Source organism: Abramis brama (assembly GCF_963993115.1).
Source record: "Abramis brama genome assembly, chromosome: 3".
Lineage (NCBI taxonomy): Eukaryota > Metazoa > Chordata > Actinopteri > Cypriniformes > Leuciscidae > Abramis > Abramis brama.
The window spans coordinates 50,692,476-50,709,717 of record NC_139965.1 but is presented as its reverse complement, the minus strand read 5'-3'; the positions used below and the strand labels follow the sequence as shown (position 1 = coordinate 50,709,717).

At 35.5% G+C, this 17,242-nt stretch overlaps 1 protein-coding gene across 1 annotated transcript in view; it reads left to right on the top strand.

Annotated features, from left to right (window-relative positions):
- The window catches only part of arhgef40 (Rho guanine nucleotide exchange factor (GEF) 40), a 53,063-nt gene extending 38,153 nt beyond the window's left edge, over nt 1-14,910 (top strand). The window contains 6 exon segments of the mRNA XM_084109263.1: nt 3,491-3,670; nt 6,697-6,877; nt 12,408-12,518; nt 13,469-13,578; nt 13,671-13,733; nt 14,590-14,910. Of these exon segments, the coding sequence (XP_083965389.1) occupies nt 3,491-3,670; nt 6,697-6,877; nt 12,408-12,518; nt 13,469-13,578; nt 13,671-13,697 (609 nt within the window). The 3' untranslated portion in view covers nt 13,698-13,733; nt 14,590-14,910.
- The last annotated feature ends 2,332 nt before the right edge of the window (nt 14,911-17,242 follow it).

Below are 17,242 nucleotides of genomic sequence, written 5' to 3'. Positions count from 1 at the left end.
CAATTATCTAATCAACCAATCACATGGCAGTTGCTTCAATGCATTTAGGGGTGTGGTCCTGGTCAAGACAATCTCCTGAACTCCAAACTGAATGTCAGAATGGGAAAGAAAGGTGATTTAAGCAATTTTGAGCGTGGCATGGTTGTTGGTGCCAGACGGGCCGGTCTGAGTATTTCACAATCTGCTCAGTTACTGGGATTTTCACGCACAACCATTTCTAGGGTTTACAAAGAATGGTGTGAAAAGGGAAAAACATCCAGTATGCGGCAGTCCTGTGGGCGAAAATGCCTTGTTGATGCTAGAGGTCAGAGGAGAATGGGCCGACTGATTCAAGCTGATAGAAGAGCAACTTTGACTGAAATAACCACTCGTTACAACCGAGGTATGCAGCAAAGCATTTGTGAAGCCACAACACGTACAACCTTGAGGCGGATGGGCTACAACAGCAGAAGACCCCACCGGGTACCACTCATCTCCACTACAAATAGGAAAAAGAGGCTACAATTTGCACGAGCTCACCAAAACTGGACAGTTGAAGACTGGAAAAATGTTGCCTGGTCTGATGAGTCTCAATTTCTGTTGAGACATTCAGATGGTAGAGTCAGAATTTGGCGTAAACAGAATGGCTACTTCCAGCAGGATAATGCACCATGTCACAAAGCTCGAATCATTTCAAATTGGTTTCTTGAACATGACAATGAGTTCACTGTACTAAAATGGCCCCCACAGTCACCAGATCTCAACCCAATAGAGCATCTTTGGGATGTGGTGGAACGGGAGCTTCGTGCCCTGGATGTGCATCCCACAAATCTCCATCAACTGCAAGATGCTATCCTATCAATATGGGCCAACATTTCTAAAGAATGCTTTCAGCACCTTGTTGAATCAATGCCACGTAGAATTAAGGCAGTTCTGAAGGTGAAAGGGGGTCAAACACAGTATTAGTATGGTGTTCCTAATAATCCTTTAGGTGAGTGTATATATACTGTATGTGTGTGTATGTATATATATATATATATATATATATATATATATATATATATATATATATAAAAGCTTCAAGATATTAATAAAAACTATGATAACACTGTTCCATGTAGCTCAAATTGCTGCCAACAACACCAAGATAACATATTTTTGATTTCCAACACATATTCTGGCAATAATTTATACCTTGAAAGCACTGAAAATCTGCCAAATGCACACATAACAGTGTGATGAATAACATCTGCTTTAATAATGTGCAACATGTACATATCTGTTAACATCTCAAAAATGTGGTTTCATGACCCTTTTCATGAACTCTGTCCCCGCCATTGACAGAAATTACCGTCATTTATGAGACTATGCTTCCCCGCCATTGACAGAAATTTCCGGCTTTCCATGTTTTCATTGTTATATAGTAGGGGCACTATTAGGTATCTTCTGAAAGAGTACAGAATCTCCTGATCAAAATTCATGTGACACTGAAGACTGAAGTAATGGCTGCTGAAAATTCAGCTTTGCGTCACAGGAATAAATTACATTTTAAAATATATTACAGCAGAACCCAGTTAATTTAAATTGTAATAATATTTCACAGTATTACTGTTTTTACTGTATTTTTTAATCAATGCAGCCTTGGTGAGATTAAGTCTTGGTGAGACTTTCAAAAACCTTAAAAAACCTTAATGTGCCCAATCTTTTAGTGTATATGAAGAGTTTGGTTCCAAAACGCAAATCATTAATCCATTTTGATTAATTTGAGTAAAAATGTGTTTTCTTTACCAAGAAAGTGGCCAGATGAAAACCACTATTTTCTGTTTCAAACTTTCACATAGCACTTTTAGGTTATAATAACATAAAAAAAATCAAATCCAAATTTGGATTTTCAAAGATTTATTATAAAAATGTATTTATTTTTCCCCAAAATGCAATAAATCCATGACAATTTATTTTATTTATTTTTTAAATTCAATTAATCCATTGAATCAATGTAAAATTAATTTTTCATTTTGAAACTGTTGAAAATACACAACAAAGTAAGTTTATTAGTATAATAATATTAGTATAATATTTTTAGTCATTTTTACAGACAAAAACACATACTTTGTCATATTAAGAACACTGTAGAGAAGATTCACATACTATAGTCTCAATTTTATATCACTTTTAGGCCTCAAATATTTTTTAAAATATTTTATTCAACCCATAGCCCTGTTGAGCAAGGTCACCACAAGTTATTGATAGGTAAAGGAATAGCTATCAGTAGCTCACAGTGACCTTGCTCTGCAGGGCTATGGGTTGAGTAATGCCAGAGTTATGCTTCAGGTTTTAAACAATGAATAAAAATCACTGAATTTGTTGTCTTGTGCATACTATAAATCCCTTGCATTAATATAATATCTGTGTAAAACTGTTCAAAATAGAACTGTAAAGAAGATTGAAAACTGATTTGCACGACACCTCTTGTATTAGACTACAGAAAATGACATTCATATTTAAGACATCTTTGTTGTATTGAATTGATTGTCTTGTGCATACTACAAATCCATTGCACTAATATAACAATATTCTTTGTAAAAACATTCAACAACTTATCATTCATTAAGAAATCAGTGAATGGTCACTCTCAAAAGGCTGACACAGTGGGCAGCTACTCTTCATGACTGTCACAGTCAACATCGTTCGTCTGTGACTGAGAGAGTGCATTATCATAGAAGACACATCTCGGCGGCACTCACACCAATTTCAGAGAGCAAGATCAGCACATCCTTCCTTTTTGCTTCTTTCACTGTGCTTTCATTGGGAAGTTGACTTGGCTTGAAGTTTGCCCATTTTTTTCCTCTCTTGCGTCGTGTGAGAACAAGCAACAGCCGGCATTTTTCCTCCTCTCGAGTGCCTCATCTTCTTAATCTCCTCACGTAAATGATTCGATTTCGATGCCTTACGTTTCTTATCCACCACAGAAACAAATCACATGTTCATCAATGCCGTCAAAATTATTTATTTTTTTGTTGTTGTTGTTGATCGAAAAGTACAAAGTAGATAAGAAAAAAAAAAGAATAAGAGAAGGGAGACTGGCGTTTGTCACGATTTGGAAAGAAAGGGAGAAAACATGACAGAATAACACGGCGGATATCGCATTTTACGTAAAAGTAAAAATTGACTTTTCAATACCGACCAGATACAATACTGATTTTTGCAGGAACTCATTTTTTTTTTTAAATGACGTTTATCGCGTTTTGGAACCAAACTCTCCATATATAACTTCAGTATTGATGCATCCTCCATAGCATTCATATCATATCAAATCACACAACAACAAGAAGATGATGCTCTGCTGTGCTTATAAATCATACCAAGTGATATTTTTTGAAAATGTAAAAATGAAGCAAGTTTTCTGTGATGTTTATGGTTAGGGGATAGAATATACAGTTTGTAGAGTATAAAAATCATTACATCTATGGAATGTCCCCATAAAACAAAACCCAACGCGTGTGTGTTTCAGATACCCGTGGCGGAGCGTGGAGAGCTGGTGCGTCAGGGTGAGCTGTGTGTGTGCGGTGGAGGCAGACGGAAAAAGACGGGAATCAGAAACGTCTTCCTCTATCAGAACTACGTCATCTTCACCAAACACAAAACACCCAACCCGGGATGCAGTGTGTACAGTTTCAAACACAGCATTAAGGTACACACACACAGGCTGTGGGGGGGATACTAATGTACTGCACAGTATAGTGCCTGCAATTTTCTAAAAAATGACAACAGTATGAGGCGATAAATTTCACACGACCTCATTGTACTTAAAGAGAGTACACTTTCATTACTATATTTCTTAACCCACTTTCTAAAATGCAATTTGTTATAATGTACTTTTACAGTAAAACTTTTAATTTGACATTTTAAATCATGTTTTTATAATATTTTATTTTGCTTTAAAGAAGTACACTTAATCTGATATGTTGACTAACATACTACGGCATATGTTAAGTATTGATTATATTTTTAACTGTAGTGTGTTCTTTGATATTACATTTAAAATTATATTTTAAATATACTAAATTGCAACTTCATTATTACAAATGTGTAATTACTAATATGTTAGAATAGAATACAGAAGTTTCAATAGAAATTACATTAAAATACATTTTAGTTCAACATAAATGCTTGTCAGTGCATTCAGCAGTAAACAAACCATTTTTATAATTATGAAATTACACAGAAAGATGTACTTAAGTCCTACTTAAGTGGGTCAAAAGGCAATCTAGAGTTCAGCTAATTGCATTTAACATGCAAAAACATTACATTAATTTAACACTTAAAGGGTTAGTTCACCCAAAAATGAAAATTAGCCCATGATTTACTCACCCTGAAGCCATCCTTCGTGTATATCACATTCTTCTTTCAGACAAATACAATCAGAGTTATATTAAAAAATGTCCTGGTTCTTCCAAGCTTTACAATAGGAGTGAATGGCTGGAGAAAATGTGAAGCCCAAGTGCATCCATCCATGATAAATATACTCCACACGGCTCCGGTGGGTTAATAAAGGCCTTTTTAAGCGAAGCCATGGGTTTTTGTAAGAAAAATACCCATATTTATAATTTAAAATCTAAAATAACTAGCTTCTGCCAGACGACTGTACGCACACTACGCAAGTCGACTTGCGCCAAAAGAGTGCCGCATGTATGTATGTAACCCGTGGCGCATGTATGACGTAGGATGTTGGAGTATCATAAGCTTAGACACCTCTCGCGGTTTAAGCAAATAGGGCTGTGCAACAAAGTGAAGCTCCTCTTCTATTATATAGAAATCCTTTGACATTTCTCTTCAAAATAGCTAATTCGCGACCAGTGTTTTGTTTTGCTCTTTCCTCTGAGCTACCACGTTCGTCATTTGGCTCTGCGTTGTGTCAGGGATTAGTCTTCCACCGTAAATCGATGCGTACGGCCGTCTGTTGGAAGCTAGTGATTATAGTTTGTAAAGTTTTAAAGGAACCGTATGTAAGAAATGTATTTCAATTAATCATAAAATGGCCCTGATATGTCACTAGACATTAAGAAATCATGTTCATTTCAAATACTTATATCACTGACAACAGTAGTCCAGCCAGGATATTGTCATTTAAAAGTGAAGTTGCAGCCCTCAACTGATGTTGATGTTGTCATGTTGTGTTTTGGCCTGATGCTCCACCCTCCACCTATCTACCAATCACAAAGTCAGAAGTGTTTCGGCATCCGGGTTGCCAGCTCTGCTCTAGTTGAAAGCTCCTTGTAGAAGCCTACGTTCCTGTTGGATCCTGTAGCCTATCTGGCAACCTCGAGTCAGGGGGGAGGGGGAGGGGATACACTGCTCTACAGTAATTTGAAAGTGATTGCACTACCAGTTTTGGCCACAATCTTACATACGGTTCCTTTAAATATGGGTATTTTCCTTACACAAACGATTGGCTTCACTTCAGAAGGCCTTTATTAACCTCCTGGAGCCATATGGATTACTTTTATAATGGATGGATGAACTTTTTTGGTCTTCAAATTTTCTCCAGCCATTTATTATAAAGCTTGGATGAGACAGGACATTTTTTTATATAACTCCTAGTGATGGGTCGGTCATGAACGATTTGTTCATTTTGAACGAATCTTTAATATGACTCGGGACTACCGAGTTGTCTCAGAGAGTGATTTGTTCATTTTGTCTTGACCGCGCTTGCGCAACATGATGCGTTCTGTACTGGAAACAGAAATGATTAGTTCATCTCTCGAGTCTTCAGGTTCAGGTCCAAGTCTTTCGTTCTTCCCGTCAGTCCCATGGGCTATGCTGCCAGTACCGGAAAGAGATGATTAGTTCACTTCTTGAGTCTTCAGGTCTGATTCTTCTGAGTCTTTTGTTCTTTTGTCATGTGATGAACGAATGACTCGAACCTGAAGACTCAAAAGATGAATTAATCAATTCTGTATCCAGTATCGACTGCATAGCTCAGCCTATATGTGGCTGTCACGTGATGAACGAATGACTCGAACCCGAAGTCGATAGACTCGAAATGTGAACTAATCAATTCTGTATCCGGTACTACAGACTGCATAGCTCAGTTTATGAGGATGTCACAGAATGAACGAACGTTCTTAGATCGGGAGGTGAGGTAAACTAACAGACTGCCTGAAGACCAAGATAAATTAATTAATTGTTTTTGTTTCTCATAATTTGGCCTTTTCCTTGCATTGCAATTTTTTTTCTTATATTCTAAATGTGATCAACATTTGATGTGTTTGGGGAATTTGGCTAACATATAACATTTTAAATACATTCTGCTGAAATGAACGAAATTACTCGAAAAAAGATGCATTCATTTTGATGAACGAGATTCAAATATCCGAGTCAGTAAAATTATCCGAACTTCCCACTACTAATAACTCCGATTGTATTCGTCTGAAAGAAGAATGTCATATACACCTTGGATGGCTTCATGGTGAGTAAATCATGGGCTAATTTTCATTTTTGGGTGAACTATCCCTTTAAGGATATTCTTTTAAAGTATATTAGCATATTGGCATCTTTTTTAGTGTGTACAAATATTCCTAATGTTGGTAGTCTGATCAGTAAAACTCACTTCTTATTTACTTCTTATACTTATATTAATGACCTGATATTTCTTCAGGTCATTGCACATACACACACATTTGATCTTAGAACGTCACACTAACTGTGTTTCCTCAGACGGGTGAGATGGGCCTCACTCAGAGCGTCGGGGATGACGGACTGAGGTTTGAAGTGTGGGTGAGACAGGTGTCTCGCACCAGGGACTGTCTCACTCTCCAGGCTGCCAGCGTGCAGGAAAGAGGAACCTGGACCCACGATATCGCACAGCTGCTCTGGACTCATGCCATCCATAACACAGGTCAGGAACTAACCTTTGACCTCTCACCTTTACATCACCAGTCTCCTCTCATCTCTGATGTCTTTTACGTATTACTCTGTTTACTCTGATCATTTTCTTTTGATGCAGTATTGAATAAAATATTATTATATTTATGGTTGACATTTCGCAACATTCCCCTTTTGAAAAAGAGTACACTTTAGCATACATTTAAAAAGATTACTTATTACAGAAATAATATACTTTCAAAGAATATACTTACAGCGGGGGAAATAAGTATTGAACACGTCATCATTTTTCTCAGTAAATATATTTCCAAAGGTGCTATTGACATGAAATTTTCACCAGATGTTGGTAACAACCCAAGTAAGCCATACATACAAAGAAACAAACAAAAATAAGTTCAGAAATTAAGTTATGTGTAATAATGTGAAATGACACAGGGAAAAAGTATTGAACACATGAAGAAAGGGAGGCGCAAAAAGGCATGGAAAGCCAAGACAACTGCTGAAAACTTACAGTAATTAAAAAGCAATCCAGCCCCCTGTCAGTGGAAATTAATAACAGCTGGTTCAGTCCCAAATGATGGCCTACAAAAAGATCTCATTGCCAAGGTGTCACACAAGACACATCTCATGATGGGTAAAAGATTTCTGATAGAGGAGTGAAAAGAATAATCAGAAGAGTTGTCCAAGAGCCAAGGATCACTTGTGGAGAGCTTCAAAAAGACCTGCAGATAGCAGATACTGTTGTCTCAAAGAAAACAGTAAGTAATGCACTCCACCGCCATGGCCTGTATGCACGCTCACCACGCAAGACTCCATTACTGAAAAAAAAGCATGTTGAAGCTCATTTAAAGTTTGCTGCACAACATTTAGAAAAGCCAGTGAAATACTGGGAGAATATAGTGTGGTCACATGAGAGCAAAATTGAACTGTTTGGATGCCATAATACACACCATATTTGGAGGAGAAATGGCAGTGCACATTACCCTAAAAACACCATACAACTTGGTGTTGGCTCTTGGACAACTCTTCTGATTATTCTTTTCACTCCTCTATCAGAAATCTTGCGAGGAGCACTGGTCGAGGCAAATTTATGGTGAAATTATTGTCTTTCCACTTCCGTATTATGGCCCCAAAAGTGCTCACTGGACCATTCAGAAGCTTAGAATGGCGCCTATAACCAATGCCATCATTATGTTTTGCAACAGTTAGGTTGTGAAGGTCTTGAGACAGCTCTTCGCTTTTACCCATCATGAGATGTGTCTTGTGTGACACCTTGGCAATGAGACCTTTTTGTAGGCCATCATTTGGGACTGAACCAGCTGTTATTAATTTCCACTGACAGGGGGCTGGATTGCTTTTTAATTACTGTAAGTTTTCAGCAGTTGTCTTGGCTTTCCATGCCTTTTTGCGCCTCCCTTTCTTCATGTAATACTTTTTCCCTGTGTCATTTCACATTATTACACATAACTTAATTTCTGAAATTATTTTTCTTTGTTTCTTTGTATGTATGGCTTACTTGGGTTGTTACCAACATCTGGTCAAAAATTTCATGTCAATAGCACCTTTGGAAATATATTTACTGAGAAAAATGATGACGTGTTCAATACTTATTTCCCCCGCTGTAAGTGTCAACTGAACGTAATGTTTTGAGACATGCAATTAAATTAAATGTTTTATATATAGTTGTATAGTTTAAATTTATATTAAATACAATTAGCTGAACTTTAGAGTGTTGTTTGACCCACTTAAGTAGGACTTAAGTACATCTTTATATTTCATTTCATAATTATGATATTTAAATATGGTTAAATACTGTCTATTGTACTGACAAGCACTTATGGTAAACTAAAATATACTTTAATGTCATTTGTATTGAAACTTGTATGGCAAATATTTTAATATTTATTCATGTATCTTCATCATGCATTTGTAATGATGTTGTAATTTTGTACATTTAAAATATAAACTTTAAATGTAATATTGAATATTATAATCAATACTTGTCTGTAGTCTGTTAGTCAACACATCAAAAAAGTGAACTACTTTAAAATACTTCTTTAATAAATTTTATTAAATCATAATGATTTAAAATGTTCGAAATTAACTTTAGTTTGAAATAATTACAAAGTGTACTTTTTAAAAGTGCTGTTCATCTTCGTGTCTCTTCAGAAAATTTAGACTAAACCACTCAATTCATATGGATTAGTTTTACGATCTCTTTATTAACTTTTGAAGCGTCAAAGTGGTAGTTGCCTAGCTATCAGTGGAAGGACAAATCTCTCAGATTTCATTAAAAATATCTTCCATTTGTGTTCCGAAGATATACGAAAGTCTTATGAGTTTGGAACAACATTAGGGTGAGTAAATGATGACAGATTTTTATTTTTATTTTTGGGTGAACTAACCCTTTAACTAACGTTAACAAAACATAATTAGTTATTATACGGCTCTGTGGAATACTTGATTCTGAATGGTCAATCGCACCATCCTGTGGTGTGTTATTCCCTGATAACAGCTGATTAAAAACTGATAACAAGTTAGTTATCAATTTTGTTTTGCATTTGGTGAGCTAATAAAATATTTACACTCAAATAAATATTTTGTGTACAGTTATTTAATTATGGCATCCGGTATGGCGGACTCGCTCTCTTGTTTCATACAAACGCTGCTGCTGCCATTTTGCAACGATTGTTTTGTAAACTGTAATGGATTACAAGATAACAAAAAGGTACGATTTTAAAACAGTTTCATCTCACATCAGTAACTGAGTTATATAGTTTGAACTTGCCGATTGTTAGCAACTGCTTTCTTCGCGGAAGCTTTGCGTTTAAAGAGCTAATAAAATATTTCAGCTCAAGTCAATGTTCAGTGTCTAATTATTTACTTATGTGGCAAGTAGCCATTTAATAAGCAGGATAATGTACATCCAACCGTTTGTTATCGCAGAATAAACCCCTTCAGTGTGATGCAATGATCACCTGATCACCCTGTCAGGGTTTATTCCGCGATAACAACCAGCTGGATGCATTAACTAACGTTAACTTAATGGGACCTTATTGTAAAGTGTAACCTATTGTTCTTTATAGATCTTTTGCACTGTAATCTGTTTAAAACATTTGTTTACTTTAAAAAAAAAAAAGTGTATTGTGTATTTGTGTAACATTTTTTATTAAATTAAAATAATAACATTTATTATTCTTTTTGTTAAACCTGCAACACTGTTTTGAACTTGAATTAATTTGAACTTAATTCAATACCTTGATAATAGCTTCAGTAATTATCGTTAAATGAAAATTTGATACGTCATGTAAGCCCGTCTAAATCGGTCGAATGGCAGTTTCCGATAGAACGGATGAAGGTCTACTGTCTTTCCGCGTGGCAAAGTAATTTAGTTCCTATTAAACTTTTGTCTGACTCCATTTTATCATAACCTCAAATTTAGGTTAGAATGCCAATTGGTTATTTGTCATTTATATAATAGTTTAGCAGCACATTTGATTATTCTTTTCAACTCTTTACTTATATTTTACCCGTTCATATTAGGAATCTGCGTCGCTTTGAGGTCCTCACGCCTTCTGTTTAACGTGGGTCTCACGATCACAAAGTCAGTTTTCGGTCACTAAACAGAGGTAATTGGCTATATACCTGAGATGGTCGCATTCACGCTTACACAATCAAAGATACTTTTGTACAGCCCCCGTGGTTTTTGTATACACTTGAATTTAAAATAACTTCAGGCAGTGGTATGGCCACTACTACAAATATAAGTCGACCAACATTACTTTTCTTATAATAGCTTTGGATTGGCCATGCCGTGGTTTCCCACGTACACTTATCTAAAGTAACATTAAATTAAAACAGAGGTAAGACACACCCAAATTTAGGTTGGTCAAGCAGAATTTTGCTGTCCTTAACGGAAATTCACTTCTTGTCTTTACAAGACCATGTACACTTGAATTAGTGCCAAATATTAGTCGTGACTAATCTGACGCAGATTTTGCGGTAACATACAAATCGGTTAATCTACTTGGGAAAACAATTTCAGAGTAAGTCAGAATAAAATCAAATGTTTACAATTTTATTATGTCAGGTAAATGTATCATGCCAATTTCATAATCAGTTCAAAGATAGTAAATGCAAAACATCAAATGCTCTGGAATAAAGAGAAAAGATGTGTCTTGCCCACACTCTGCATCACGGGCTAATTTGAGCTACAAATCGCCCCGAGCCCCTTTGCTGCATTTCTTTAAGTACTCAGACCGAGACAGAAACTTATTTAACATGGAAACATATGCTAACAATGGGAATTTACATTCAGAGTTTACACCTTTTGGGAGCAGGATGCCATTTGCCTGGAAGACACACCCTCCTCTGTGTGCAAGTCATCTCAACTCTTTATTACCTTTTGGTTTACTTTTTTTGGGAATGAGACATTTCAAATGATACCAAACATGTATAATACTGTATGATAATTATTCACATTAAACCATATAGGTTTTGGGTGAATATCTGGTGATCTCAGCGTGAGTGAGACAACATGGGGGAGGTGATTGACTTGGGGGTGCTAGTTACTCAAGAGAGAGTCAGATGTTAATTTCGAGAAAGGTCCTTTGTCTTCTCGGGGAGTGGTCGTTCCTCAACCAGACTGCCCGGCATTTTCTAATTTCTCAGTTCTTACAGTTTACTTGCTTACTCAGAGATGACGATCGAGACAAAATTAAATCACCTCACTAGCCTGGTGTTTGTCAAAAAACAAAGTTATTAAAAAGTTATTTATAAAAGTTATTCTGGCAAAAAAAATTCTCTGCAGTGGTGAGAGAAAAACACTGACATTTGCGATTCAGACTGGACCACTACCTCCTGTGAAGTCTAAAATTACCAAACGTCACCATGTAAAATGTCAGAATAGGTCTTATGATGCTTGCAGGTGATGTCTTAGTAGGCAGCGTACTAGGATTTTGAACAGTTTTTGATTTATTTTTACTTTAGCTTTAGATTTTACCGTCAAAAATCCATTAGTTAAATACCACAAAGTTCTGCTTAATTAACTAAGTGCCCATTTTCCCTAATTAATGAGCTCTTAAAAACGAATACTTTGCAGTTATTGACCTAGTTATTTATGTATAATTAAGACAACATTAAAAGACAGTTTAATTAGATGTCTTCTGTCCGTGTATGTTTTTTTTTATTTTCTTTTTTCTGCAGGATCTTGTCTAGGGGCAGTTTTTGGAAAAGACCAATTTGTGATTAATGATTAATTAATTATGGGAATTGGAGCCATGTCAGTCATTAAGGCATTGATTTGCATTTGCACTTTTGTCTTTTCTTTATGCAAATGAGACTTAAATTATACTTTACTCCACATTGTATTCTGTTTTGTTCGTTAACCATTATGTTTAATGGTGTTTTATATACTTTGGACTCTTAAAAAATATACTGAAGTCACACAGACATAATTTATTGTAAAGAATGCCACATCCATTTTCATGCTCATATCTGACAAAAAGGTGTGTGTGTGTGTGTGTGTGTGTGTGTGTGTGTAGAGTTGTGTCTGAAGGAGTCTCTGTGTATGGGAGTTTCCAGTAAGCTGCTACTGGATGTGACAGGAGCTCAAGTTTCAGAACTGGACTCCAGCTTCAGCCTGAACGACAGAGGTACAAACACACACACACACACACACACACACATCTAAATGCATAGACTTGTATACAGCTAGTCATACATACAATAACCTAACCCTAAAAGAAACCTTTTAGCATTTTCACAATAAAAAAAAAATATATATATATATATATACTTTATTTTTATACCTTTTTTGACAAATGAAGACTTCCCCAAAATAAGGTTTTGTCAGGATCAGCTACAAATTTGTCCCCAAAATATGGTTAGGTAGGCCCAAACACACGCACACATTTATTGGCTGCATCCAAAATCACATACTTCCCTACAATATAGTAGGCGAAAAACAGTATGTGACAAAAGAAGTATGTCTGAATTCACACTACTCATAAAAGATTTGGCAAAAAATCCGGATGAAATGTGCATACTGAAGTGTGCATACGATGGACATTTTACAATCCCATGAGGCCACGGGAGAGGATTTGTGAATGACAGTGGAGCGACGTAACTCATGCTGGTAGGTCACATGATAATGACAACATGGTGAATGTACATACCAACATAAGAACATTCATACTACACACATTCATAATATATAGAACATGCTTTTTAGCGGTCGTGAAGTAATTACTTATTCAAAATAAGTACCTACTCGAGAGTATGTGATTTTGGACGTGGCCATCCTCATGTTCCTTCACTTCATGCAATACTCCTTGTTTTCCAACAGATGTCACTTTATCTCTCATCACATTAAAACAGTATTTTTAAAACTACGCTTAAAACGTGGCTTAAGACAAGTCAATTATGTGATCACTGATCTGGACTTTTTATATGGAATACATATGTGATGTAAGTTGTTTTTGTACCACTAATATAAATGGTTCTAAAAAGGCTCTAATTTTTTGTGAACACAATTATGAGCTCAGAGCCACTACTAGACTATTTTTGAACAAGTTTTTATTATTTTTCTCATTCTCTCTTTCAGTTCAGAGCAGTTGTTCAGATTCATCTTCTGTGGGCAGCATGAAAGGGGGCGACTCACCCGCCTCTGCAAGAGATTCAAAGAGAAACAGCGAGCAAACAGGACACACTCAGGTGAGTCACACACATTCACATACACATACACACACGTGCAGTGAGTAAAGATGATGATGATGATGATGATGATATGTAATTGTGTTTTATAGAGCACTTCACCCTCCACCTCTGTGTGAATCATATCAACTCACAATGGAAGTCTTAAAATTCATGTAAGTATTTTAAATGTGTTATTTTGTGTGTGTTGTTTTCTTCTACTAAATATTTTTTTACACATTATATGTTGCTTGTTTATGTATTTATTCAGAATATGTGGATATGAATGTGGGGGAAAAAATGCTTTTTAGAAGCAGAGTGTGCAGTTGCAGCATTTACCAGCAGGGGCTCATTCAACAAAACATTAATATACTATTAAATGCACATTTAACCCTACAATTACTGTATCATATTTGATATGCAAATATTCTAAAGCCTCTAAATGATGAGCATGATCAACTTGGCTGAAAACTACATCTACTGCATACCATCTGCTGTCTGATTTAAAAAAAAAATTTGAAAGTAAAAGGCCTTTTAGTATAATTGTTAAAATGCCCACCTTCAGGTCATGGTTCACGTGTCTTTTTACTGTGAAATTTGTAATGATTTTTATAAAGTAAACGTAAGAATAACTTCTATACTGTTAGTAATATTTCCAAATGAACTCTTACTGCATTATTTGTTCATCAGTGCATTACATTGCATTATATGTTGTAAAACTGCAGAGCTTTGATTATAAAACTAATCATTTTAAAAACATCTTACTAAGATATATTATTGGAAGATATTAAGTTGCAACTAATATTTATATGCATTTTTATGCAAGTAGTCTACTGTTATACGGATCTCATTGATTTACATTACAAGCATATATTTGCTGAGTTTGAGCCTTTCAATAAAATTGAGGTGTTTTTTTTTTTTCATATGGAATATGATCTCCATATTCTCACTATATGAGCCTGATGTATCAGTTATGATACACACATCCAGTATGTATGCATAATAGCATATTTTTTTTTGTCTGCTCCCCAGACAAAATGGGTGCTGTTTCTTTCATCAACACATATTTACGACTGGGACAACTGGGCACAAACTGGATCATGAGACGCACACAGCCATGTGAACACAGTATTGCAGAAGACTGGAGGTCATGTGTCAGCAGCCGTCTCGCTTCTTATCATTTCAGTTACTTTTAATTGACTTTCAGTCTCAGGCCCATCACACACATTAGCAACTAAAAAAGATGACATTCAAGTCAACATGAAATCAAATTGTACATTCTCAATACACTTTACTGGTGTGCACGATTCATCTGTGTACATTTATATCAAAATAAAAAAAATGTTTATCTTCATAATCTTTTATCTAAATGTAATAACTTTCCATTCTGACTGAAAATAATATAAAGATAGGGCAATAATTGAGAAACGTGGAAATGTTCTGGAAAGTGAACTTGACCTTTCATGTTGACTTTAAGGTGGATATCTGTGTTTAAGTGCACTTGAATGATGAAAAGATTGAAATGTACGACAAAACGATGCAAGATTTAGCTGTGTTATTCACCAAATTCTACAGAAGTCACATGGAGCTTCATACATCATTGTAAAAGTTTTGTTTTGTAATCTGTGATGTAAATGTGGATCAAATCTGAACCAAACACACGTATTTTGCAAGATTTCCCAAACGTAAACTCTCGAAATATTGCTGTCGAAAGATTCTGCCAATGCAGCAAGTTGCACTTTGTGATATCAAATCAAAATAGACTGTTGGCTGAGGACACATCTGGTATTTCGGCCCATCTCCATCTCAGAGTATTGAAGAAAGAGGGAGTGTTTTATTCTCCGTTCTCTGAGTTTAGTTAAGTACCAGCTGTCTTTTATTGCCATGGCCAATCCAAGAGCCAAATCCAGACCTGCATTTCAAAAGAGAGCTGCTATGGATGATGCGTTTTGCTTTATGAGTTATGTAATTATTTAACTCCGCCCTCAGCTTTTCCATTAGTAAGATTCTGCACAGTCTTAAGCAGTATTAGATGCTGGAACGCTAATCTACTCAAAGGTTCAACCGCGTAAAAACTGACTCTGACTCGAGCAACTGTAATCCACTTTTAAATTTATGAAGTCTGACTCTGGAAAATTATCCTTTATAAGCTCTATTTGTACTTCAAGTCATCTGTCTTGTTGCATATTTTAGATGGTGGAAACTGTTAGCTTCTGAGCATTTATTTTACAGATAAAACAACAGCTGGAGTTTTTGTTTGCCTTGTGCTAAAGAGTTTTTATTCCAAGTTGTTTATTGAGCCAATACACCTGTATGAAAGCAAATTCCCAAATAGGTTCTTTTTAAATGAAAAAGTTCAATCGACTGCTTTTGTGGCATAATGTTCGATTACCACAAAAATATATTTTGACTCAAGAATCAAACTTCTGGTTTGGCTCTTACAAGTGAATGGGACCAATATTTAAAAGCACAAGTTGTAATTTTATTGAAGTACCTAAATTAATGTTTCTATTAAAACATGTATTATTTGAGATGTAAATTTGTTTAAATCATAATTTTTTACAGGTATTTTAGGGCTACTAACATTGCAACAAAATTGTAAAATTTGATGTAACTTTTGCTGCGTTCACGCCATGTCATAATTACCGTAGTTGCGAGATGACAACATGTAAAGTACTATTCTGAAAGATTTTTTTCACGCTAAAATCAGGTTAACACGCATATTGTTTATCATTTGACTATAATATTGAAACTGCGATTATTTTAACATTTACATTTACAAATTGGCCCCATTTACTTCCATTGTACTGTAAGTCCCTTGTGAGAAATAAGGGAAATAAATATATATATATATATATAAAACTACTGTACTTTAAAGTACATTTTTAACCATTGGCTTGGTTTCACAGACAGGGTTTAGATTAAGTCAGGATTAGGCCTTAGTTAAATTAGGACATTTAAGTAGCTTTTATAAATAAATACTGTAAAATCATTGCTGATGTGCATCTTGAGACAAAACAATGGCACTGACATATTTTAAGATATATCAGTGCAAGTTGTTTTCAGTTAAGACTGCTCAAACATGCATTTTAGTCTTTCATTATATTAACACTTAAGTATATTCTTTTAAAAATATGTTAGAGTACTTTTTCACAAGGTAGTCCAAGAGAGTCGAGTTGAAATACCAACATTATGCCACAAATGCTGTCAATTAAGCTTAACTTGAATATAAATGTAATAGTAGCTGAAAGATTAAATGGAGAAGAAATTGAGACTGAAGTCTCCTTATTATCCTCCTGAGAAAAAGAAAAAAAAAAGTTTCAGAAGACATCTCAATATCGTCTCAGACTGTGCCGAGACAAAAGTCTGCAGTCAAAGAACTGAAGGAATTTTAGGAGAATCATCTTAGACAATGTTGATTCTGAAATAAAAACAAAACTGAGAATTTTGGAAGAGCAACCTCTGAGCAATAAAAATTTGCTATGCTAGTAAAAATAAATTATTTGATCATTTAGGCAGTTCAGAGGACGAATCCAATTTCTGAGAAAGACAGATTGCTTGGAGAAGAGTGAAGGACTGAAATGCGACCGATCCCAAACCTGTGCAACTGTGGGAGGAATGTACTGTATCCACAGCACTAAACCCACATTCAGGCCAAAAATACTCTCCGCAGCGGGGCGTGTGT